Source organism: Colobus angolensis, unplaced genomic scaffold, assembly GCF_000951035.1.
Source record: "Colobus angolensis palliatus isolate OR3802 unplaced genomic scaffold, Cang.pa_1.0 Scaffold374, whole genome shotgun sequence".
Taxonomy (NCBI): Eukaryota; Metazoa; Chordata; class Mammalia; order Primates; family Cercopithecidae; genus Colobus; species Colobus angolensis.
Window position 1 is genome coordinate 4,042,247 of NW_012117088.1, and position 26,845 is coordinate 4,069,091.

Here is a 26,845-nt window from a genome sequence, read left to right on the forward strand (position 1 = left end):
TTAAATGCATCAGCAAGTTTATTTACAAATGCAATTGAACAGAAAGGCTCACCAGTTTCTGGAGAAGACTTCTAGTATACAAACCATGGTTATTTTTCATTAATGAAAATAAGCAGCTTTCTATCGGTAATTACTTAGCAACATTTCTGGTAAAGAAAATAGAGCTCCCTTCATCAAGCAAATAAATGGTACATTAACTGCATTTTTTAAAAATCAGAATACATAGGTAGAAGGAAGGATACAGAAAGCACATTTGGGGATAGATTTTAATGAAATTTTCCATATGGTTCTGTATTAATTTAGAATACATTACAATAAACAGAGCAAATGCAATTATGTATTTATATTAACTATTTCAAATAATGTTTAAGAACTTTTTTAAAAAAACAATAAAATACCCTCTTCAAAACACCACTAACTAGAAAGTCAAACTAGATCATTATCTGCCTCAAAAATATTCTTAAGTTCTTATTTTTTCCCTTGTGCTCTCAAGATGCTGAATTCAACAGGTAAATACTGCACTTTTCCCCACACACAATTACCTTATAAATAAACAACAAAAATACTGGTTCTACCAAGATTACAATGCTTCTATGCAATCTAAAGAGGCAAAAAAGTTATTCTTTAAAAAAAAAAAAAAGCAAAAAAGACATACAACACATATTTATAGATCTACACGAGCAGCAACCACCTCTTCTTCTATCTGCAACAGTGCTTTCGTATGGAGGTTTACATCACATGGCGGTTGGCCGTCCAGCTGATCAGGCAAGGAGAGAAGAGAGAAAAGTGCTTAGATTCAGAAACGTGAATATCGCCACCTGGGATACATAGCAGTCATCACTCAGAAAGTGGCCCAGTGAGGTAGAAAGAATAACCTGTCACTCACTCTTAAGATAAAGCTAGGCAAATCTCAGTGTCTCGTCTCTGGAATTCTTTATTTGTAAAAATGGAGTAAAAACAAAAATGAACTGCGCACAATAGAAATAAATTACACTCAACTCTCTATTATTTGTCTTGCAGGAGAGAAAAGGCATGGGCAATTTTAAAATGATGATTCCAGAAATCATTTCTATTTGGCTTTGGAAATCGATGAGAGAGAGAAAAACACACGCACATACACACACCCCCACCAGTACATGCCCAGCCTTGACTTTCTCCAACCTCAGTGCCAGCCTCCAGGAAAGGACTGGACAGCTGCAGCAGGAAGGCTCAGAACCCACCGACAGACAAAGGAGAGTTGACTGGGCTTAAACCATTTCCAAAGCACTCTTCACATAGGGGCCATATAAATACCTCAGAGTTCAAAAGCAAATGGTTTTGCTGATACCACTTGTAACACCCTTTCACAATAAGGAAGAAACACACGTTACCAGCATCAAGGTTTAAAATATAAACAGCAGTAATGGTTGTCTTGCTGTAGCTATACACAACACACAACCTAGTTATGCTAGCCTGCCTTTTATAACACACAAACACATGCTTAGATGCAAAGTATTATTTGAAGTTTTTTGAAAAACTCTTTTCCAAAAATGACACTGAAACACCATAGTTAATACTTTCCTTTTAAAATTATATATTGACATATTATATATTAACATAAAGCACAAACTGACTTATTTTGTATTACATAGAACAATATTTTTTAAAGTTGGTCATATTCTAAATCACATAATCAAAGCCCATTGTCAAATAATACAAGTAAGTTGATGAGAGACCAATCTTTAGTCAAGAAAAACATATTATAGCCTAAATAGAAAATTCATTGAAGTGTTTTGGTTTCTTCGTCTTCTTGAGTCATTAAGGGTCTCTGAGGACCCTGGGCAGATGATACAAGACACCACCCTGACTCTCGGACTCTGTTCCTCTCCATTCCTTGGCCTCACAACCCACTCCTGTGTAGCTGGAACCCTGAGCAGTGGCCCATTCACTATACACACTCTTTGAGGGGAACACACTACAATTCTTGAAACCTGGACTCCTATGGCAGTGAACTTGGAGGGGAGCTGGCTGCAGGTTCAGGGAAATGCATGGGAACCCGTGGTCTCCTTAAAAGGCAAGAAATTTTCTCTCTGATTTGCTCTCTTACATTTGAATCTGAGATAGCAGTCGTTGCAGTACAGCTGGTGGTTTCTGATTCTGACTTCAGCTCCCGAGGAAGAGCCTCCGAGGTCACACTCACAGGCAACACACTGGGGAACAAAGAAAAAGAACATCCACAGTCAGTCAGCTCAAGAAAGCTTGGGGCACTCCTGGGGCTGGGGCGGAAATGAGCAGAATGCTAATTCTAAGCTCTTAGATACATTTCAGCAAAGAAAAAAAAAAAGGCTAAAAGATGATTAGTAGATTAAAATCAAGCCCGCCAGATAAGATGTTAAAGAATTCATAAAGCCAATATTAAGAGCCGAGATGACCAGTCTAAATATACTCCCCCAAAATAGAAATCATTTGCTGATTGACTTAAAGAAATTTAGTTTTATCCCGCCAGAGGAATGGCAGGTAAGGCCCCCCACGAAAGAACTGGCCAGAGTGAATAAAGGCTGGGCCGTGGCACTCCACCCTGGGGTGGGCCGCTCCCAGTGTCCCTGCTGCACTAGTTTAGCAAGTGTTCCCACACAGCGCCTCACTTCAAGGCTGGATATTTCGATTCTATGTGCCCAAACTCTAATTATCTTGTCTCATTCTGCTCTGCCTAGGAGCAGCCTAAGCCAGCAATGTACAAGCTTAAACAAGCTGTGGTCTGTGGGCCTCCAGGATCAACAACCGGAATCTTTCTCTGGCCCAATGCAAGCTCAAGAATCAAACAGATATGTCTTTAGAGACAGAGATTACAAAATCAAACAATTAAAGCCTTAGTTCCTTCTTATGTGCAAAAACCTATCAGGTATAAACAGGCTGTGCAATTATAAAAATAGCTACAATGGTAATGGTTTTCCTTACGTGTTCTTCCGACTGAAAGCTGGGCTTTCAGACCCTGTGATAATTGCATGTGTCCCTGACCTTAACAACACTAGTAGGTTATTGATATATTATATTTCAAGTATGCCTCTGACAGCATCTTAGAGAAAGCAACTTACGTACTGTAAATTTATAGAATTCTAACAGATTAGAAATAGAAAATGCAAAATTTTTCCAGATTTAAGTTTTAAAACAAGGTTCAAGATTTGAGAACTAGGGGGGAGCAAGCAATTTGTGATTCAAATGCAGCACAGATTGACGAATACAGCACCTAGCTTGTTAGTGGCACATCTACACCCAGCGGCTCAAAGAAGCCATGCGCTCTCCAAGCAAAGCTTTACAGGCCTGCAAGCTGTTTGTCTCAGTCTCACCTTAAAACAATGCAAATGATAACAAAGACCCAGGGACTCGATGATCATGGCGGCTCCTTTGCCCAGAATGTTATTGCAGTAGGAGCATATGCGCTTCCCACTGACTGACCTAGATGCAGAACAAGAATGGAATGGAGGCTTTCACCTGGGCAGCTCAAGATTCTTCTTTAAAAGTCACACTCTGCTATTAACATTGATAATAATTTAAGAAAAGTTCTATACATACATCTGTGGGAGAATAACTTTTTACCAGCCAACGAAAGAATGCCTTGATTATACTCTAACCTTGAACCATCTCCATGGCAGCTCTGAGACCCCTGACACCGATTCACATAAATGAGCAATTTCAGTGTAATTAGTCCATCCTGCAATTTCTGATACTATCCTCCTTTAATCACATCTGTACTCAGCCATAGCTGCCCCTCATCTCCTCCACCTACATCTTCTTGCCAGTTAAACCAAAGCACACAATGTTGATCATGTCCTCCTACCCCCTCAGAACACCAAAAAGGTGGCCCCAACTTTCTTCGAGAGGCTTTGCAAGTCCTCTGTGACCTATTTTTCTCAGCCTTAGTTTTCACCCTCTTTCTTGGTCCCCCAGTTTTCTAGTTACAGAGAAACGTCAGTGCTTTCCTGACTGTGCCTCTGGCTTAGAGGATTATCTCTGCAGGGAAGGAAACGAAAAGTACCTGACAGCTGCCATGGACAGAGGGAAGGAGGATTTCTACTCCACTTTTGTATACAGGTCTTTTCTCCTCTCCCGGTTGGTAAGGCGGCACCCATTCTTCCACGCCTCTACACCCCCACAGAATGAGCACAGCGCTTAAGAGGGCACCTCCTAGATCAGGACCTTCTTAGGTCACAGAAGTCCTCAGCCCATCCCTCTGCTCTCCCAGAATGGGTCTCTCAGTCAGTAAATGGGTCCCCCTCCTCTAGCTTCCTCTCATCCTATAGACTGCACCTCCCCACGGTACCAAAATTTACCCTAAATCTTCACCTCTGTTCTCTCAATTCAAACTCATTGATACATACTTTATAGCCTGGTACATGTAAAATTGTTTTGGATTTATATAAAACATGTTTTCTTATGAAAGTCTCTTATCTGATAGCTTTAAAAAGTCTCAATATTAATCAATGCGTTTCAACTTGGAAGTATTCCATTTGTGATGGAAAGGAGTACATACCAACAACACTCTCTTGGGGTGAGGAGAGCAGCACTGCCCGAGGTACTTACATGAGGCATGAGAGATCTGTGGAGAAGCTACCCAGACCTAAAAACCCAAGCAGGGCTGATACCTGAGCTTCACTCCATATAAAAAAAAAAAAAACACCCTATCATAACATATACACTTCCCACACCATATGCCCTAGCAAATTCAGCTGATGTAGCCTGAACAAAATGTGGGCAAACAGAACGCCCAAGCAATGATTTTGGCAATCAAAAACCCCAAAAGCAAGATATATCCGACTTCACATTTTTTTAATCCAGCTGGTTCGAAGTCCCCCAGATGATGGAGCACGCCCGGAAAAGCACTGTAATGCTCTTCTTTTACACTCAGTTCCTTGAGTTTGTATGACACTGTCATGAAAATAGCTATTTGACAATACTGCTTTCACTCAGAAATTTGAGAAGCATTTGTGAGCTGCTATATGTTTTCATGATTCCACACCGAGAAGTATTCAGGTACATCTTACATCCAAGACACTGACCACAAGCACAGGCAAATGAGACGGTGGCAACAAGTAGACACCTTCAGTCTCCAGTGGCTTCACAAAACATCCAGAAATGCTATTAGAGTTGCATGGAACGGTATTAAGCAAGTCTTCACTGATTTCGTACTAGAATACCAAATCTGACACCTTTGAAAGGGCTTCTTTTTCTTTTTCATTGGAAGACTTGGACAGGATTTGGGGGATATTTTAATGAAAAAATACCCAAGACTAAGAGAAGAAAGAGAAACCGCAAGGGCCTCACCTGCTACGCAGCTGAGAGCCTGACTGTGAAGTTGAAGGGGAATGGCTTCTCGGGGTGGGGGACTGTGTGGTGGCCACACCTGTGGTGGAGGTCTTCACGGGGCCGGCTGAAGGTGGGGGCACGCTGGAGGAGGGGTTCCGCATGTAGGCACGGTTTGATGTGGACACCAGCTGAGGTGGTGGGCGACTAAAGTCTTGCACGGAGGAAGAGGCATAGAATCCTGTGGGCTGATTGAGCCAAGGGGGCTGTCTCCAAGAATTGGACCGGGGGGAGTCCAGGTTATCTAAAGATTCGCCTCTGAAACACAAAAAAGACTCGTCAAAATAATGTGATATGTTCAACTAGAAATCTGTTAATTCATCATTCCATTCATTAAAAATCCATTTTATGTATTTTGTATGTGGGTATTATCTCAGTATTCTAGCTACATATACAGATGTTCCTTGATGTATGATGATGGGGTTATGTCCCAATAAACCCATCATAAGTTGAAAATATTGTAAGTCAAAAATGCTTTTATTTCACCTAAACTCCCATACGTCGTAACCAAGCCTAATCCACCTCAGTCATGCTCAGAACACTTACCTTAGCCTACAGTTGGGCAAAATCAAGGAACACAAAGCCCATTTTACAATAAAGTGTCAAGTATACAATTTACTGAATACCGTACTGGAAGTAAACAACAGACTGGTCATATGGGTACTCAAGGTACAGCTTCTTTTTTTTTTTTGAGACGGAGTCTCGCTCTGTCGCCCAGGCTAGAGTGCAGTGGCCGGATCTCAGCTCACTGCAAGCTCCGCCTCCCGGGTTCACGCCATTCTCCTGCCTCAGCCTCCCGAGTAGCTGGGACTACAGGCGCCGGCCACCTCGCCCGGCTAGTTTTTTGTATTTTTTAGTAGAGACGGGGTTTCACCGTGTTAGCCAGGATGGTCTCGATCTCCTGACCTCGTGATCCGCCCGTCTCGGCCTCCCAAAGTGCTGGGATTACAGGCTTGAGCCACCGCGCCCGGCCTCAAGGTACAGTTTCTACAAACGCTTATCACTTTCACATCATCGTAAAGTCAAAAATCTTAAGTCAAACCACTGAAAGTTGAGAACCACCTGTAAAATTACCTTTAACAAGTAAAACTGATTTTCATCATCAGTGGCATCATGTTTCATAGTCAATCAACCTTCTTTTTTTTAATCTGTTTTCTTTCCAACTTTTATTTTAGCTTTAGGGGATAAATGTGCAGGTTTGTTACATGGGTCAATTGAGTGTCATGGTGGTTTGGTGTACAGATTATTTTATCACCCAGGTAATACGCGGACTACTAGAGAGGTGGTTTTTCAATCCTCAACATCCCACCCTCCACTCTCAAGTTGGCCCTGGTGTCTACTGTTTCCTACATTGTGTCCATATGTACTCAATGTTTAGCTCCCACTTTCAAGTGAGAACACCTTCGTTTATTTTTATTTACTCGGGGTTCAGGTAAAACAATAAATACCAACCACCAAAGAAAGAAATATAGTAAGAAAAATATTTTTAAAATAAGAGCTAATACTCTACTAAGTCTAAGATTGACACCCTTTAAATCTTCAACAGTTTAGACATAGCAAATATAAAGTCTTTTAAAAATTCAAAGAAATACGTTTTAAGAGCTTAAACATGACAAGCATTAGGTTAGATACTTTCACAAAAATACTAACATTATTGAATCTTCACGATACTGTTTTTTTTTCAGTCTCATAGAAGTGAGCTTGTCATAGGAAGAGCCAGTCGGTGGTGGAACTGGCTTTCAAACCCAAGTCCTCTACAGCAACCCAGACCATGCCTCCTGTGAAGATTTCATTTATGTAGCACCTGAATCCCTAAATTTAGCAGCTGTTTAATGTCCACATTATAAAAGCATTTATCAGTCACTTCCCTTAAAGTACATATGCTTTTAAAATCAGATTTAGCTCCCAAATGGATTTAAATACAACTTTTGCAAAATCTCTCTTAAAATTCGTGTACTAACATTAGTACTACCTACAAAAATGAACTCAAAATTATGAGAATTTGTCTACCTGATCAAATTTAATTTTATTGCTTTCAAAACTTTTTCTTATCCCAAGCTTGAAATTTTTGTTTTAAATGTTAACATTATAAAAAGGATACATTATCATAAGGAGAAGGACTGAAGTTGCAGAGAAACACACCTGAGGGAGAAGAAAAGTCCTTCCTCTCTCCTGACTCACCTGCCCTAACCCGCAGAGGTAACCACCATTAAATGTGTGTTGTTCCAGACCTTTTCTCACATATGCAAGCACATATTTACACATACATACAAATTTACATATGTAAGTATAGATGTGTCTATATACATAATGTGTTTGTGTTTAACAGTCTTAAACAAATGGATTATTCCCCAACAGTTTTCAGTAACTTCATTTCCATTTATTATATATTATCTTAGAACTATCCTTATTCTGCTCATATTATAGACTGTACTTCAGTGGCCTCCAGTGAACCATACCTTTTGGTATCCGCGCCCTTGTGTAGTCTCCTCCCACTGACTCTGGGGTTAGTTACATGACTAATTTGGCCAATGGGGCATCAGCAAACACGATGCACATGGCAGCTTGATAAGCACTTGCTTATTAGGCATTGCCTTGGTGCGAGCTTTTCCTCTTTGAATCCAGGTCCCATGCCATGGGGTAGTCCAAAAAACTGTGTGGAGAGGCCTACATGCAGAACACAGGCCCCTCAACTAGTAGCTCTGGCTAAGCTCTCAATGAAGCCTCTACAGCTACAGGGACAGCAAATTACAGCCTACTGCCAAGATAGACACAGCTCACGAGCTGAGACTATTTTTCACATTTTCAAAGAGTCTTTAAAAAAAAAAAAAAAGAATATGTGACAGAAATCTATGTGACCTGCAAACCCTAAATTATTTACTATCTGGTCCTTACGCATAAAGGCGTACCAGTCCCTACTGTAAATGACTACAGCTGCTCAAGTGTCCCAGCCAATATCATGCAAATAACTGCCCAGTCAATCGTCAGGACTGTGAGAGATTATGAGTTATTGTCTTAGCTCACTAAATTTGGAGGTGGCATATTATGTAGCAACACTTTTCTTTCATTCTTCAATAGTCATATAGTGTTCCATCTTATCAGTATGCCACTATTTATCGAATAACTGCTGAGTATCTCCTTACTAGCAGACACTGGTTTTCTTCTGCCATTAATGAATAACGTGTAAGTGTACATCCTTGAATATATCTTCGCATATTTATCCAAATATATCCAGAAGATAGAGTGCTAGAAACTACATTGCTCAGAGGGTCAGATACATAAACTTTTGCTTAATGCATACTGAAAACCTGTCTAACCAAATGGAAAGAAGAATTCCTATTTCCATATACAATTGTCAATAGTAAATTTAATCAATTTTAACTCTTTACAAATCCAGTGAACAAAAGAGACACATTATTGTTTTAGGACTACTGTTGATCTTTTACGTTTATTGGCTTTGTGTTTCTTTTTACCATGAACTGTCTTGTTCATATCCCTTTGTCTGTTTCTTTTATTTATGTATTTTTTTCAGACAGAGTCTCTTGCTCCGTCATCCAGGCTGGAGTGCAGTGGTGTGATCTTGGCTCACTGCAACCTCTGCCTCATGGGTTCCAGTGATTCTCCTGCCTCAGCCTCCCAGGTAGCTGGGATTACAGGCACACATCTATTTTTTATAGAGTTGGTAGGGATAATTTTCTGATTTTTATAGTTATTAATATACTGAGATAATTAGCTCTTTCTCTGTGATATGTTACAAATTCCCCAGTCTGTTTGTCAGCTAAGAAAATACTGAATCAAGGCCGGGCACGGTGGCTCAAGCCTGTAATCCCAGCACTTTGGGAGGCCGAGGCGGGCGAATCACGAGGTCAGGAGATCGAAACCATCCTGGCTAACACGGTGAAACCCCGTCTCTACTAAAAAGAAATACAAAAAATTAGCCGGGCGTGGTGGCAGGCGCCTGTAGTCCCAGCTACTTGGAGGCTGAGGTGGGAGAATGGCATGAACCCGGGAGGCAGAGCTTGCAGTGAGCCGAGATCGCGCCACTGCACTCCAGCCTGGGTGACACAGCGAGACTCCATCTCAAAAAAAAAAAAAAAAAGAAAATACTGAATCAGAGCAGCTGCATTCATTTACCCAAGATACATCTTTTAAAATGTTCCTGCACTCATTTCCAATTAATATCTATATCTTTATCTCCTTAAAGTTATAAAAATTAGGTTTATCATTTTGTGAACCCAATTATCATGATTCCAATCTAATCATTATCTCATTAGAAATATAAAAATATGAAACTTCTGTTTGTTGAAGTTCAGCAGCCAAAAAAGTTCTAAGAGCAATGTGCATTATTTAAGCATCTGAACCTCCCTTCAGAACGCCCCGTCCAGATTTGCAACCTATTAACCATGTGATTCTGTCAGTGTCTTTCCTGCTTGAGCCAAAGTTTCCTCATATTAAAAAAAAAAAAAAAAAACACTGGAATTATTATCCCTACCTCAATATGTTTTCCTCAGATTAGATGAGGTCATGTAAACTGAGCAACTGGCTGTCTAACACATAATAGTGCCCCAGAGCATTCGCTCTACGTTCCTTTCATCTCTTCTGCCCAAAGCATCAGCATGTCTACAAATTAAATATCTGCCTCACAGTAAAGACAAGAAAACAACTCCTAAGATGTCTCGCACCTTCTCATGATCCCAGGAAGACTAACAGGCTCTTTGTTGACACTGGCACTGCGCTGTCGGATCCAGCTGTTGTCATTGTGAAGGGGTGTTCTCTTCCTCATTTCCTGAAGGATTTGCTGCCTCTCCAACTCTGCTCCTGATGGTACTTGTTCTTTCTTGGAACTCCTCTGTGAAGAGGTTGTGTTCCCAATTCGGTCTAAATATTTATTGCTTCCTAAATTAAAACAAATCAAAGGCTTTGGAATTAGCACATTTTAAAAGTGACAGTGATGATTGACATCACTAATGATCAGGGGAATGCAAATCAAAACCATAATGTGATACCACCTCACTCCTGCAAGAATGGCCATAATCAACAACTCAAAAAATAATAGACAATGGTGTGAATGCAGCAAAAAGGGAGCACTCCTAAACTGCTGGTGGGAATGTAAAGTAGTACAACCACTATGGAAAATAGTGTGTAGCTTCCTTAAAGAACTATAAATAGATCTACCATTTGATCCAGCAATCCCACTACTGGGTATCCACCCAGGAGGAAAAGATGTCATTATAAGAAAAAGATACTTGCTCACCCATGTTTATAGCAGCACAATTCGCAACGCAAAAATGTGGAACCAACCCAAATGCCCATCAATCAATGACTGGATAAAGAGAATGTTATATATATATATATATAATAATGTGTGTGTGTATACATATACACACACACACATATATATACACATATATATGGCATATATACACACATATATATATGACATGGAATACTACGCAGCCATAAAAAGGAATGAATTAATGGCATTTGCAGCAAGCTGGATGAGATTGGAGACAATTATTCTAAGTGAAGTAACTCAGGAATGGAAAACCAAACGTCATATGTTCTCACTTATAAGGGGGAGCTAGGCTATGAGGATGCAAAAGCATAAAAATGACACAATGGGCCAGATGCGGTGGCTCACGCTTGAAATCCTAGCACTTTGGGAGGCTGAGGCAGGTGGATCACAAGGTCGGGAGATCAAGACCATCCTGGCTAACATGGTGAAACCCCGTCTCTATTAAAAATACAAAAAATTAGCCGGGCATGGTGGCGGGCGCCTGTAGTCCCAGTTACTCGGGAGGCTGAGGCAGCAGAATGGTGTGAACCTGGGAGGCAGAGCTTGCAGTGAGCCGAGTTCACACCACTGCACTCCAGCCTGGGCAAGAGAGTGAGACTCTGTCTCAAAAAAAATAAATAAAAAATAAAAATGGATTTTGTGGACTCAGTGGGAAAGGATGGGAAGGGGGTGAGGGATAAAAGACGACAAATTCAGCTCAGTGTATACTTCTCGAGAGATAGGTGTACCAAAATCTCATAAATCACCACTAAAGAACTTACTCGTGTAACCAAATACCACCTGTTCCCCCAAAAACCTATGGAAATAAAAAAATTTTTAAACAAAAAATACAAATACAAAATGACGGAGAGAGAGAGATGGAGTTGATGTAACAAAGAAATAAAGTGTATTTGAAATTGCAGCCTCAATAAATAAATAAATAAATAATTTTAAAGTGACTGGATAAATCGCCATGGCAGTGCAGCTTAAAATGTGGCTTTGTGCACGTGTGCTAACATTGTCAATTCTCAATGAGGGTACTTCATGAGAACATAAAGTAACTGCCTCCTATTCCAGAAAGTCCAGTTCCACAGTCACAGCCACACCAGAAAAGGCACTTGGGAAAACGAAAAAGGCCGTCCAAAAAGGCAACAATCAGTACTGGTTTCAGTATTACTCAGTTACAAAGTGCTCATGTAGAAATAGTTTTTCTTCCACTCATCCTTTCCTAAATTAAATCAATCAAGAACATGCTCAAACGCTTGCTGTAACAACTCTAAAAGGAAATGGAGTTTTCTTCTCTCAATAAATGTATACTCCCCTGGGGAGAGAGGACATAAATGCACATGTCTCTGCCTAACATGACCCGAGTGTGCACGCTATAAGTTACAACCAAAATTGTAAGAATATGAGCACATTCAATCATCGAAATGGCTTTTGTGAACAGGAAAAATACTCAAGCAATTCAAATAATCGTCTATAAATGTTATTAGACTTGCTTCTACTCTAAGAAACTGACAGAACTATAATTTGAATGTTGAATTTATTCGTGACAAGTCAGTCAGGTTTTATCCTAAGGACTTTGTCTCTTGGATTTGGCGATTAGTTTCTGATTGGGGTAAAACACCCATAACTTTGACATATCATTCCCGCCTTAATCTGGATTCGGAAATCTCATCTAATGATTTATTTTCTTTCTTTCTCCACATTTATTGCTACTGCCATTCTTTCAAAATGTATTGTCTGTCTATGCCTTGGTTCATCTTCCAGTAAAAATGAGCAAGACCAAAGGTTTCTTATACAACTATATTTACATTTGTGTACATACAAAGCAAAGCTTATCAATTGGGTCAGACTTTAAATAAACGTTGCTTTTTTTTTTTTTTTTTTTTTTTCTTTTTGACAGCGTCTGCTCTGCTGCCCAGGCTGGAATGCAGTGGCATGATCTCAGCTCACTGCAACCTCTGCCTCCCGGGTTCAAGCGATTCTCCTGCCTCAGCCTCCTGAGTAGTTAGGACTACAGGCATGTGTCACCACGCATGGCTAATTTTTGTATTTTTAGTAGAGTCAGGGTTTCACCATGTTGGTCAGGCTGGCTGGGATTACAGACGTGAGCCACTGCGCCTGGCCTCTTTTTAAAATGTTGTTTTGGTATAAGCAAGTTTTTAAATCAAATATTTAATAACTTCCACTCCTGCTATCCAAGAGCTTGCAATGAGTTAATGAAGGGGGGAAAACACACATACAAAATAATCCGATTAATAACACAAGCCACAAATATTAACAAGATTATTCTGGAGATTCACAGTTTTGGTTACTGAAAGGTCTTGTGTTTACGTTCAGGAGAGATAATATAATCACTGCAGGTTAAAAATATTTCATGGAATACCGAAGTACTTAAACTATAATTTTAATGGTGGCTAAAGGCAAGTTCAGGGGAGAAGAAATGGAAAATACAAATAGGGAAAGGTAAGACCCGAGGAACCAGATCAGAAAGTTTGTGATAAATTGGGAACTGAGAAAGATGATAATGTGGTTATAGTTAAAGACTCCTTAAGGGAAAAATAGCAAAATTGGCTGGAAAGTTAAACTAGAACCAGATAACGAAGGTCTTAACTGCTCAAAGAAAGGGATAATCATAGAACTGTGAATTCCAATAAAAACTGTAAGTTCTATAAGCTTTAACCAGAGGTCACAAACTAGCTGCCACCAGGCTATTTGGCCTGTAGATAGGTTGTTTTGCTCACAGGGTATTTTAGTTTTTTAAAAAGATCTCTTGTCAGCACATAAAAGATAACACATGAAAACAATTTTTTTTTTTTTTTTTTTTTTTACTTTTCTGTTACAACAGGAAGAGTAGGCAATCAGAGGCTTGCTTTCTCTAGCATGGCAATGATAGGCTGGAGCTGGGCAGTGGCTATCCACCTTGATGGGCATGTTGACCTCAGCCCCACCTGGACCTTCATTCATTCATGTAGATGACCAGCCACCTGCTTACACAAATCCTGATATGCAAACCCTGCTTAAAATGGTAATTACCACTTAGGGTTTTTTTTCATAGTGACATAATTTCTGCTATATGCATTCTTCAGAAACATATTTTATAATACTAACAATGTCAAGTCCAAATTGTTTTTGCATAATTAATGAAGTCATAATTTTTGATTTTTTGATATTTTGGCATTTACATGCATAAATCAAATTAGTATGCAATTTTTAAGTCCTCCAGTATTTCGTAGAAATCTTTTCTGTACCATTTCTTTAGCTGCAAAATAAAATCTACTATACACAGCTGCATCAGCATCGCTTTGCAAAATTCCCACATATTTCATTAGCAATTTAGAAACCATTTTAATCTCCCAGTATTTTTTCACTATAAAATAAAGCCAAAAATAAACACAAGATAGATGTTTTGCTGTTTTTATATACAGAGGTTAAAATACTAAGTATTTTAATTAAATAGTCTTAATGAATCTGAAATATCTTGACCTTAAAAATACTTCTCCTAACATGATAGCACAAATAAGCAACTGTGAAGAAGGAGTTTGGGGGGAAAAATCACATTTACCATTTTTATTTGTGGAGTAATCATCCAGTTCAGTAGTAGATCTGGATTTATTCCTAAAACACAGAACACAATATATTAAATATGTCTCACTAATAACCTCTTTATATTTATGAAGTAAAAACACCAAAGATATTGCTTTTTACAGCAGTTGATTTACTTTGTATGTCTGCTGAGAGCAATTCCTTTTAAACCAAGAAATTTTTCATCTTTCACAAACTCACAGAAAACCTTGACATCCCTAAAAAAGAGAAAAGTGAAATGCTAGAAATAGATACAAACACCTGACAGTACTTCTCCAGTTTGTATGATGATGAAGACTATAATTTATTGATCAATTGTTGTCAATGTTCGCCCTGGTCCAGATCTCAATCTTACCAGGCTTACAAAGCATCTGCCATCAGATCACCTACAGTCAGTCCGTCCCACCTCCTGCACACTGCCCAGGGTTATAATGTCAACTTCTTGGGCATTAGGGTGCCACTGACTACTGTGGAACATTAATTTACCAAATGCCATCTTAGTGTTCCAAAGAGGTACCAAAGCATACAGCACAGTCAACTTCTGGAAATGCCTTAACTTTGTACCAATAAAACTTAGGTGTATAAATCAACACATGCTAATCTCATTCCCATTCTGCTAGACACACTGAACTTTGAAAATAATAGTGGTAGCTGGGCATGGTGGCTCGCTCCTGTAATCCCAGCACTTTGGGAGGCTGAGACAGGTGAATCACTTGAGGTTAGGAGTTTGAAGCCAGCCTGGCCAACATGGTGAAACCTCATCTCTACAAAAATACAAAAACTAGCTGGACATGGTGGCGGGCGCCTGTAGTCTTGGTTACTTGGGAGGCTGAAGTGGGAGAATCACGTGAACCCAGGAGACAGAGGTTGCATTGAGCTGAGATTGCATCACTGCACTCCAGCCTGTGTGACAGCGTAAGACTCCGTCTCAAAAACAAAAGAAATGAAAAAGAGAATAGTAGTAATAACAATGTATAATATACATTATAAAATAAGATGTAATATTACACTTATGTACGTATATGTACATATTACATATGTATAAATCCAATAATCTATAATACATAATGTATCATAAGTGGTAGACAGCTGCACTTGTGAATAATTTCACTTATATCTACATAGAAGAAAACATTTATTACCGGATATCTAGCCACACTCCTCGATGCCTCTAGGGCATGCTTTATCTGGACTGCCTGCAGGTATTCATATTTTCCCGGCTTCCTTAAGTTTCCTTTCTCTGCATTTTAATTCTTTTCCCCAAGGTCATGAGCTATATAAATAAAGCTTTTGTAAATACATAAGTAAATCCATAACTTTTTTTATTTTTTATTTTTTATTTTTTGAGACGGAGTCTCGCTCTGTGGCCCAGGCTGGAGTGCAGTGGCTGGATCTCAGCTCACTGCAATCTCCGCCTCCCGGGTTTACGCTATTCTCCTGCCTCAGCCTCCCAAGTAGCTGGGACTACAGGCGCCCGCCACCTCACCCAGCTAATTTTTTGTATTTTTTAGTAGAGACGGGGTTTCACCGTGTTAGCCAGGATGGTCTTGATCTCCTGACCTCGTGATCCGCCCGTCCCGGCCTCCCAAAGTGCTGGGATTACAGGCTTGAGCCACCGCGCCCGGCCAATCCATAACTTTTAAAAGGAGATAAACATTTTAATGATTTACAGTTACCCAGAGAGATTATAAATAAGGTCATCTATCACCAGATTTTCCTTTAGCTTATTGTCAGCCCATTACTACCTGCTTGTCCCTTTCCTTTTCCCCTTCTATTCTGAGCCCTGTTCAGTTATCCTGGCTGCTTAGATACAAGTCTTTCCTTATATCTAATAAATAAGACAAAAGGAGACATTTCAGCTCTGAAAACACAAGGTAATGGCCTTCCCCTCGATATTTGTTTGACAGACTGTTCAGAAGTCCTCAGTGATTTCAAAACTGCAAAACATTTTAAAAATTACTTTAAAACATTAAAATAATATTTTAGGAAATTTTAAGATACATGTAACTTTCCAGATATCTTGAATTTTATCTTCATTCCCCAAAACTGACCAGTAGTTCTAACCAAACTGCCTAAGAGAAAGGTCACTATTCCCATTTCAGATGTCCCTTTTGGGAGTAATGTTAAGCCATTATTCATAACCTTTTTAAAATGAAGATTACATTGGATTACAGAAAATGGACACAGTTCTTTCCCAGCCATGCCCATTCCCCTTGCAATGTGATTCCTGCCATAAAGAAGCAGTGTTCTTCTCTTCTCCATGATCTGTGACTGTATGGAGTAATGTTAAGCCATTATTCACAACCTTTGTAAAATGAAGATTACGCTGGATTACAGGAAATTGACCTAGTTCTTTCCCAGCCGTGTCCATTCCGCTTGCAATGTGATTCCTGCCATAAAGAGGTAGTGTTCTTCTCTTCTCCATGACCTGTGACTGTGACTTTAGACAACTTAAACCTCAAGATGCCTAGTTAATAAGTAGCAGATATATGAGCGAGCCCAGTCAACTAAAAGGCTGCCCAATTGAGATCAGCCTAAAATGCTGACCCACAAAATCATAAGTTAATTCATTAAGTTCACAAGTAGTTGTTACACAGCAAAGCTAACTGATACAAAGATCAACCAGCAATTCCTCTTTATATCCTACAAATGACAAAGGGCTAAAATAGTTCTACAAATCATGGATGCAAGCCCTGGAATATTATATGAAGCCAATTATCATCAATTAAATTACAATAACATGCTCTGCATACCTGTCATTAGGAAGAAAACCTGAAGATGCTTCTTCTCTCTTTGGTATATCATAGGAATCAACAGGCCTAAAAGATAGAAAATGATTTTGTTGTCAAAATATTAGACTTTAAGCCCTTCCCTGAGTTTAAGAAAAGGGTATCAAAATAATGTCATTCTAGCCTCTTTATGCAAATGGTCTTTGGGTTAAAAACTAAACATACAAAGGTATTTCAATGAATAACCACAGAAAATAGATCCCCTATTGCCAACAGACATTTGCAAGCCATTCATTCACTCATTCATTCTACAAATACATATTAAGTGCCCACCATATTCCAGTACCACTCCAAGAACCGGCTACAGAAGTACACAAAACAAACTTGCTGACTTTATAGCACTTATATCTTACTGTAGCAGGCAGGCCAACAGATAAACAAATAAATGCATAATATAAAATAAGTTAAGAGTACACAGAGAGAAGGACTGAGAAGGGGCCTGTATTTTAACTCGGGTATTCCAGAAAGTCCAAGGAGGTGATGTGTGTGCAGAGACAAGAAGAAAATGAGAACACAAGACACACAAACATTCAATGACTTCTCCAAGCAGACAGACTAGAAAATATACAAGTCCTTGGGTATTTTCAAGGAAGAAACAGGAGGCCAGTGTGGCTGGAACAGAGTGGGTAAGGGGAAGAGTGGAGGTACTACAAGGTAATGCAGCTCATGGCAGCCTTCTAGGCCTTGGCAAGGAAGCTGGATGGGGTTCCGATGTGACAGCAATTGACTTGGAGGGTTCTGGGTGGGGAAGCAAGATGACATGGCAGGGTTTATGATTTAAAGGTTCTCTTTGGTGGCTTGTATTCACTTGTGTGGAGAATGGGTGGCAGGAAACAGGAAGAGCAAGGGGGTGCCTTTGAAGTGGGGAATGGATACAGCTGAGCCAAGCTACTCTAGCAGCCTCTGTGCCCTCTGGCTGTGGGGACAAACCTCCTGTACTGGTATATTCTGACTGACGTTTCCCGCTCTATCTCTGCCTGGTGCTTCTGCTCCTCCGCAGGGCGCTTCTGCTGCTCAGCCTCAGCCTGAAGCCACTTCTGCTCTTGCTCTTCCTGAAGCTCTTGCTCCCGTTTCCTCTCTCTCTCAATAACAAGCTGATCCTGCAGCTTCTTTCCTTGGTCCTCATGAACAACTTGCTCTTGTGGCTGTCTCCTGTCCTCTTCTCCTGCTCGGGTTCCTTCCCTGTCTGAAGACTTGGACCCTTCACTCCAGGTAGCTTCCCAGGTGGCAAGAGAGGGCTCCCGTGTGGTCACAGACATGCTGTTTGAGCTTAGGACCATCAGTTCCTAGGTGACCAGTGAAAAAAGAAATCCATCTAAATCTGTTTATTTCTGTAATTTCATATAGACACATATATATTCAGTTTTAGATGCCACTAACTATAGTTGGCCCAGGACTCCACTCAAAAAAACATGTTAAGAGTTCTACCACTAAAAAAGCTACACATGAGTGACTGAGATGTAACTTAGAAGAGGAAGATGCACTGAAGTTCTATTAACATAATTTGTTAATGATGTGCTACAAAAACTAGGAGAAAGGCTGAAACATCCAAGCAAAATTCTAACAAATCAGAGCTCACTGTATTTTTCAAAGAGCTACACAGGTGAACATATGGTCAAAGGTGGAGAAAAATGAAGTGTCTCCTGCTTCTCAGCTAATCTCACCAACAAGGTAAAGAGAAGAAAACCTATACAGGCATGTTCTAACACTACCTCATCCAAGTACTTGGAATTCTCTCTCTCTGCCTCCTGTTTGGCCCTTTGCCACTCTTCCCTCAGTTTCTCCTGCTCACGTTGATATTTTTCCTATAAGACAATATGACACACATTAATCCAATAGATTAACTCTTCACATTAGGAATCTTCTTTATTAACACTTCTATGATCTCTAAACCTTCAACCTCAAACCTTTAAAGACCATGATTTTATTTTCACAAGCCAATCAGATTTTAGTCCCTATAGTAGAAAAGAGCATATATTGAATTAAAAATGTGGACACTGGGGTAAAAAGGTAGACACTGAGAATTAAACCCCCATCCACCCTTTACCATGGCTGTAATTCATTAAAGACTCTAGCAAACTGTAAGGGGGTGCTGAATTACTGTGCAATGGACCTAGCAACAGTTTATGGGAACCAAGTCATCACAAAGTCCGTGCACTTCACACCCGCTAAGTGAGTGCCCTTCATACTCTACAAAAACACACATGGGGGATAATAAATAATGATTTTTAAAGGATGACTCTGGAAATCTTCAAAATGGAAAAGTAATTGTTTTATGAAAAATGTACTACAGACAAAAACATTTGTTTTTGTGAAACTGTTGAGTTTAAAATTAGTTTCTCAATACTGGTTGACACAGACTGGAGAAAAGCAGTGAAATCCAACCTAGTTCCTACCCATCCACGTGAGCCAGAGCTACCTGCAGTAGACGGTCCTGCTCCTTCTGCCACCTCTCCTGCCGCTTCCGCTCCTCCTCTTGATCCCACACCCAGCGACTCGGGGCACTGATGGTTGGAACTGGAAGCTAACCAGTTATCAGAGAAGAGATGCAAACAGAGAACATAACTTCATTAAGTCATCTACTGAACCACTTTTGCACACATAAATTATTCATATCACAGTTTGCTTAAACTGTACCAAGGGAGAGCTGGCTTGGCTCTGAATTTTAAAATAAGTTTTTCAACTTGGAAGTATAACTCTCTGATAAACTCTTACGCAACCTAAAATCATGGTAAGCATGCTACTGTGTACTAATTCAGTCCCACCAAGTTCGCCTTATTCAAAATGACAAATGAATGCTACTTACATCAGGAACCACCGAATCAGAGCTTCCTGTGTTGCAGCACATGGGCAAGGAAGAAAAATATACAATATAAGTCTTCATTTCTATGAAATAATTCCTTTCAGAAACTTCTATCATTAGCTATCTCTATGCCAGTATACTAAGTGGCAATGTTTTTTTAAACAATAGTCAGTAAATCCTTTTTTCTCCATGTATAACAGTTCCATCTGTTACTCATGTTTCAAATTCAAAGTTAGTAAAAGGAAGATATAGATGCCAAAATAAACCCTAGCTGTAGGTATTAGAGTAGGATCAATGGACAGTTCTGAAGAAACTTCAGAGTTCTTTTACTAATAAATTGGACAGCATCTCATAGTTTTGCCTAACAGGCAAAAAAAAAAAAAAAAAAAAAAGGAATTTCAAATGTTACAACATCTACCAAATCCCAATTTTTTACTTGCCACTACTCAATTACAACATGACAGGTGCAAGTCACATTTTCCAAGTCTTCTTACTAATGAGCCACTTTCATAAGCAAGTCACTGCAACAAATATGTTCAAGAAACATTTCCTTTTTCTACTCCTATTATTTGAAACACATGTATTCAAACTTCCTATGCAAACTTATGGGTACAGTCTTATTCTTTTTATTCTTAGGGGACCTACATAAGTATACCTTTACATGGAACAATGATTATTTTAAAAGTAAAACTTCAGAAAATACACTCTCATACAGTACTTTTAAACGTTCTTAAAACCTCAGCTGTCAAATAAATTATTCACATATAATTTTTTACAGAAAAATGCTTTGAAACCTAGAAAAATCTTCTTCCCTAGAATAGCCTGTTGAAGAAAAATGGGAGAAAATTAGAACAGAGAAGGAAGAGGAATTGCTTTATTTTAGCCAGTTTTAGGAAGGAGTATCATACTGTTTCAATTAAATAGCCATAGAAAAAATAGGAATTTTATTTTAAAATATAAATCAAAAACACTAAGGATACTGACATAAATAGACTTGCATAGTTGGTAAGGTATTTCTGTTTATGGTCAAAAACAGACCTTCATCCAAAGGAAGGACATTAGGTGATTAACACAAAATACACAAACCCGGTAAGCACTGTGTTATAAGGCACATTTGTAAACATGTTAATAACCTTAAAAGAAACAGTAACATTTTAGATGGCAACAGCACGATATCCTTTGACCATTGTATCTCAAATGTTGACGATTACTTTTAAGTTCTTAGTAGCAAAACAGAGCTTGAACAGCATTCATGTGACAGCGCATTAGGCAAACGTGGCACAGGAGCAAATGTCACATGCACAGCACATTGTGAGGCCCTGCCCAAGTACACCAACATGGAGAATCTCAAAATGCACGTTTTCAGATGCAACCAAAATGTATTTACTTTGAATTTATTTCAAAGTCAACAGAGCAGTCAAATCAACACTCCAAAGCCACCATACCACAGCAAAAATAACTCTTCTTTATTAAGAGTGTTTTCCACAACCAAAAACAAGTCAGAGTTTTTAAAAACTTGGCCAATTGCATGTTGGTGTAATCTAATATTATGCAATTTGTAGGAAGCAGTAAGGCTTAAATGAAATTCCTCATTTCTTACTGTTACCCAGTGGAAACAAGCGTGTGTTTAAGAGCATCTATCCCTTTTTTTTTTTTTAACAAAGTTTAAAAAAAAAAAAGTAAAACCTTTATAGAGGTATACAAAGGACACACAGAGACCCATTACCACAGAGGTAGACCCATGAACTGTAAGAAAAGCCTAATGACCCTAGGGAAAGAATGGAAATGGGTTATGTCGCTTGGTCATAATGACAGACAAATTGAAGAGGCTCGGTGCCCAGCACCACAGACCGTGAGGAAGAGTGGAGAGGGAGAACAATTCCACGAAAGTGCATGAATTGTTAGCTTTGTGGTTTACCTTGTTCAAAAAATTGTGATCGCCTTTTTAAGTTTTTCAAAGAAATGGATTCAGATGCTAGTTGAAAAAAAAATAAACACTATGTCATTCATTTTTATTTCTCACCACTGGTAAATCAAATGATACTTGATATAGCTTTCCAATCTGTGCAATATTATTTTAAAAGATCACAAAACTGATAGCCGTAGAAAATATAGATTATCTCAAGGCACAGGGACACACAATTTTAGCAGCCTATACTACATTCAAATTAGTAGAAGGAACAAATATTTTTATTAATAAACTTTAGCATATAGCATCAGAGTTTCACAGCTATGAAAAGCCAAAGTATCATCTTCCATGCTAGATCACACCATTTTAGGGAAAAGGAAATTAATATTTTTTGCTTAGGTTAAACAATCCATAATCTTGTCTACTACATGGAAAACTGTCTATAACAAACAGTTTTCACAACACTTATGAATAAGAAGTTAAAAGTAATGGGGAAGAAAACAAAAAAAAAAAATGACACCCAAAGAAAGATCAAAGAAAACCAAACACTAAAGTTACAACCATCTTCTAACTAGAATTTATTGACCTAGTTTTCAAGATCTGGTAGCTACTAATATTAAGTAAAGCAAATGGAGTTCTGCCAAGAAAACAAAAAGAAAACATTCTGACTTCACCCACAGATCTGTCACAAGACTATGGCATAAAATCTACATATGATTATTACTCGATACTAGTTAGTGCTTACTTATCTAAACAAAACCTTCCAATGACAGGGCCCATGTACAGTTCCCTAGCCATAGAAGAGCCAGATGTCTGATCAGCTATCTCACCTGACTCACTGCAGAATAGGACCCAGTGCTTTACATGTAACATCACGGAGAAAAAAAGCAAAGTTTGCTTTAAAAACTCCTTTGATAAAGGATGCAACTGAAAACAAAATATAGTCACTTCTATCTATCAGAAATGAAATACAAAGTTAAATAATTGATAAGGAAAGGGAAATTTATATATTTAGGTTGGCTTTAAGATAATGTATTATAAACTGTCAAATGTAGAGTTAAAGCCACCAAAGCACTGTGAAAACCCAGTCCCATTCTCGGCAGTCTAGGTTCACAGTAGAAGAAGTCTCATCTTCTTTGGGTTTCTTCCCCTGCCTACATGACTGGATCTATTCTTATTTTTCTGTGCCCAAGGAATAGCACACAATGTATGGCAGCTAAATTATTTCTGGATGGGCAGAAGAAGAAACATGGAGATAACTCCAAAATTTCTCTAGATATTTTGCCTTCATTTTCATTACAAATAGATACATCTGCTAATGACTTTATTGCCACTGGCATTTCCCTCTTACAGCTAACTGCCTCTAAGCTTGGCCTTTCACAACAAGAAAGAAAGGAAACTTCATTCATAGTTCCAAGCTTAACTAAGATTCCCTTTGCCAGCATACCATAGCAAGAAAGCTGACTCGGGAAGAACCAGTCTTTCTTATTTGACTTAGGCATGCAGGCACTCAAAGCTCCGGAACATGCTGCCAAAGTTTTGTTTGCAGTGCCTGAACGATTCAGCACGGGAACTGAATGCCCTTCCACCTGGCTGCAATTGGATCTGCGTGCTAACCTTTTAGTTTCAACTTGCAGTAGATCAGTTTTTCTTTCACTCACAGATATTAATTTTTATAACAGCAGAACTTGAGTGCTGTGTCTTTTCCTGTATAACGTAAGTTATAATGGTGATATTTACCTTTTGATTCAAAAGCATTGCTTTCATCATGAATTCCATTGATTTCTTTGGATTCAATATTCTGGAAAGGGTAAAAATGCTAGTTAATATTCTCTCCAGTTGGACTTTGGACTTAAATAATGCATTTCACATTACTGAAATATATATTTTAACAAGATGAGTTTCTCGGGATATTGATGCATTCCTTACAGCCTTTTACATGTAGTAGAAACTTAAGATTTTTCATTATATTTCAATATTTGTGGCAGAATTAATGACCAGCTGTAGGCATAGATGATTTTAAGTTTAATCAATCGTTAATTTTCCAAGAAATAAAATCAGCCAGATAATCATTAGTCCATTTGGCTTCTATTTATGAGTACACAAAACTGTCATATAGGATTCTCAAATATTTAAACATTTCTTATACAATATAGTAAGATCTCCTTATTAAATAAAAGGAGTTACCTTGAGATGATAATAGCACAATCTAAGGAGTATAAGTGCATAATATTTAGTTGAAATTTAAATTTAATTATTAATTTAAATGAACAATTTGTATCATAAATAGAAACCACATTACTTCAAAGTCTATAGGAAAAAGTATTGCTTTGACACTTAAAAAATTTTCTACATTATATTTTTGATCAAATTAATGAAACTGATTATCTCTTAACCACATATGTAAGTCTACCCACCAAATTCACCTACACAAAAACTAAAACGCTTCATGAAGTTTTCCATTACACCCAACTATTACATTTATTTGCCAGTAAAGACTAGGGAACACATAAAGAAGTTATAGTTTATAATTTTATGTAATTGCTACTTCACGCTCACAAAGATCTGAGAGGTGGGTCTAATAATGAAAGATTGGTGGAAAACACCTGCAAAACAACATTATGGGATCTTTTGATTTTACCATTATATAACTCACAACTACTCTATGAGGAATGCCTATGGTTTTCAAAAATATATTTTACTGTATCTCTTTACTATAATTTACGTTATTCAATCATTTACATTTTACAGGTAGTATCAAAATTGTACAAACAAAAAAAATTATTTTCTTCCATACACAATTCTAACAACTGCTTTGCTCCACACCAGTACTTCCTACTTCTCCAAATACTCACAGAACTCTGAAGGCTTTCGGAGAAATCAGTTGTTACAGATAGATTTGAAGATTTTTCTGAGTTGTAAATTCCAGAAGTTGCATCAATCCACTTTGTCTCAGGTGAACCTATAATTTTGGTAGCCATACTGGTGAGATTGAGGGTTTTATGCCGTATAAATGGCAGGGAAGGTTGGTCTTTGCCCCAGTCTGATTGACACATGAAGATCAAATGAGTACACACAGATGTTGAAGTGGAAAGAATAAAGTCATTGAATGCACATATATAAAAAAAATCTACATATACAAGACAAACAAATCAGGCAGTATGTGAAATAAATCAAGAGTTTAGGGCTTTTTACCAACAGACCACCTTCCCAAAACACAAGGGTTAAATCACGTTAGTAATGAAAAAACTAGCAAATTTGCTGAATCTTTCCCAAAACCAGGATAGATATTTTATTTTGATATCATAAGCTGGTAGGTCTGCGGAGGCTTAATGCCCTTTCCCATCTAGCCTCTATAATTAAGAAACACATTAATGGAATACACATTGAAAGTTCTTTGAGAATAAACAGGAATATGACCTACCAAGCTCTCTCTCTTATACCAACATGGTTATGATGCTGCAGATAAAGTTAAATCATAGCATTGTTCTTAATACGCAGTATTATTATAAATAACTCCTGGATGCAGATACATTTGTCTTCAATTGATATTTGCATTCAATCAAACCAGTACATGAATCAGTCAATAAATACTGTAGAATTCAGTAAATTTGCTAGTGAAAAGTCCAGACAGAATATTCAAAGGAGTAGGGTTCAAGATTTGTCACGATGTAACTACAAAATACCGTTAATGCCAAAACATAAGTAAAGTGAAAAAACAAAAAGTTATTGAAGCAAATTGTTAGAACCACTTGCCAAGGGCCAGGTCCCAATTCCAAACGCCAGACATGATGGTAACACAAACTCACCAGCCTTTCCATAGCGCCTCACATCCATCACTAGGTGTCCAGTTTCTTGAGCCTTAGCCATGGCTTCCCCCCACTCTTTTGAATCCTTATATGAAAACTTGGTGTTGTTAATAGCAATAATTTCATCATCTACTTGTAGCTGAGAAAATTCTGCTGGGCTACCTAAAAATACAAAATAAATTAACCAATTGGGGAAAAAAATCCCACATGTTCTATTAGTTGCTGCTTTGAGCTTAAGAAAAATGACTCTGAATTTTAATTAACCATTTCTCTCTTTTTCAGGCGGAGAAGGGTCACTATTTTTTTAATATCAAATATCTGAGTACAACATACAAAGCATTAGAGGCGTTTTTTGAAGTTCTATAGACTGAATCTTCATTAAAGGAAAAATGATAAACTAATGTATTCAATAAGACTTCTCTATTAACCTCCCAAGGACAAAAAATTTAAGTTACTCTAAAATTTGAAATATGAAATATACTGCATTTTAATTGAGCTTCCAAATCAGATACATTCTGGAATGGAGCAGAAGAAAACACAGCTATTTAAAACTGCTTAAAATTACTCCATAACTAAAATACCATTATCTAATTAAGGCAATCTTAAGATGTAAAAGAACTAACTGGTGTTAACATGCAATTTTATATAGCTAAAATATGTAAAAAATAAAAAATAAAAGTAAAAATAAAGGAACTCCTCTTTTTAATTTTAGGCCTTGTAATGTTTTGCAGAAAGTTCCTGGGCTTGACATGATATAGACCTGAACGTGGGAGGGGTAATCCTTTTACAGAAGTCCTGAAGCATCCTGAAGACTTCATGGGCAATAAGTATATTAGAACACTCAAAAAAAATCAACTTATTAAATAGCACATATACATCTACTACAAAGCATGGCTGATCGTGGAAAGTTCTTTCTGAATCTTTACTTAAGTGCTGTTTGTTAGCATTTCCAAATATAAAGTCCAAAATGGACAAAATCTGCAAAATCACAAAGTTAAGACCTTCAAAACTAAAATTAATTACTCAAGGAGAATAAACAATATGGAATTTGGAACCCCAATAATCTCAGGAAGAGGATGTATTTTCTGGCCTTATGGTTGCATTTTTCACAGGTTTTCTCCTCCTATATCAAATACACTAATTTCTGTGGTCCCCAACCCCACAATGAAAGATGAAAAAGGAGAAGAAAATTCAGTAGAGCTAAATATATCATTTACCTGCTTCAACTGATGCTACGAAGATCCCAGGAATATCCCATTTTATTGTAAACCCAAAGTCAAGACTCTTCCCAGGCGTCTGGTTTATGCTGATTCTCATATCACTGAACTGATC

At 38.2% G+C, this 26,845-nt stretch overlaps 1 protein-coding gene across 1 annotated transcript; it reads right to left on the bottom strand.

The window, feature by feature from the left end:
• Positions 1-26,845, bottom strand: LOC105520255 (LIM domain only protein 7-like; the record flags this gene model as incomplete). Its single annotated transcript, XM_011953857.1, has 16 exons — positions 1-757; positions 2,087-2,189; positions 3,327-3,435; positions 5,302-5,598; positions 10,023-10,236; positions 14,184-14,236; positions 16,957-17,022; positions 17,923-18,278; positions 18,705-18,797; positions 19,412-19,516; positions 19,799-19,824; positions 21,714-21,770; positions 23,445-23,505; positions 24,560-24,747; positions 25,514-25,675; positions 26,731-26,845. Coding segments are annotated over 16 exons (2,028 nt in total), but the record flags the coding sequence as incomplete, so codon positions are not given.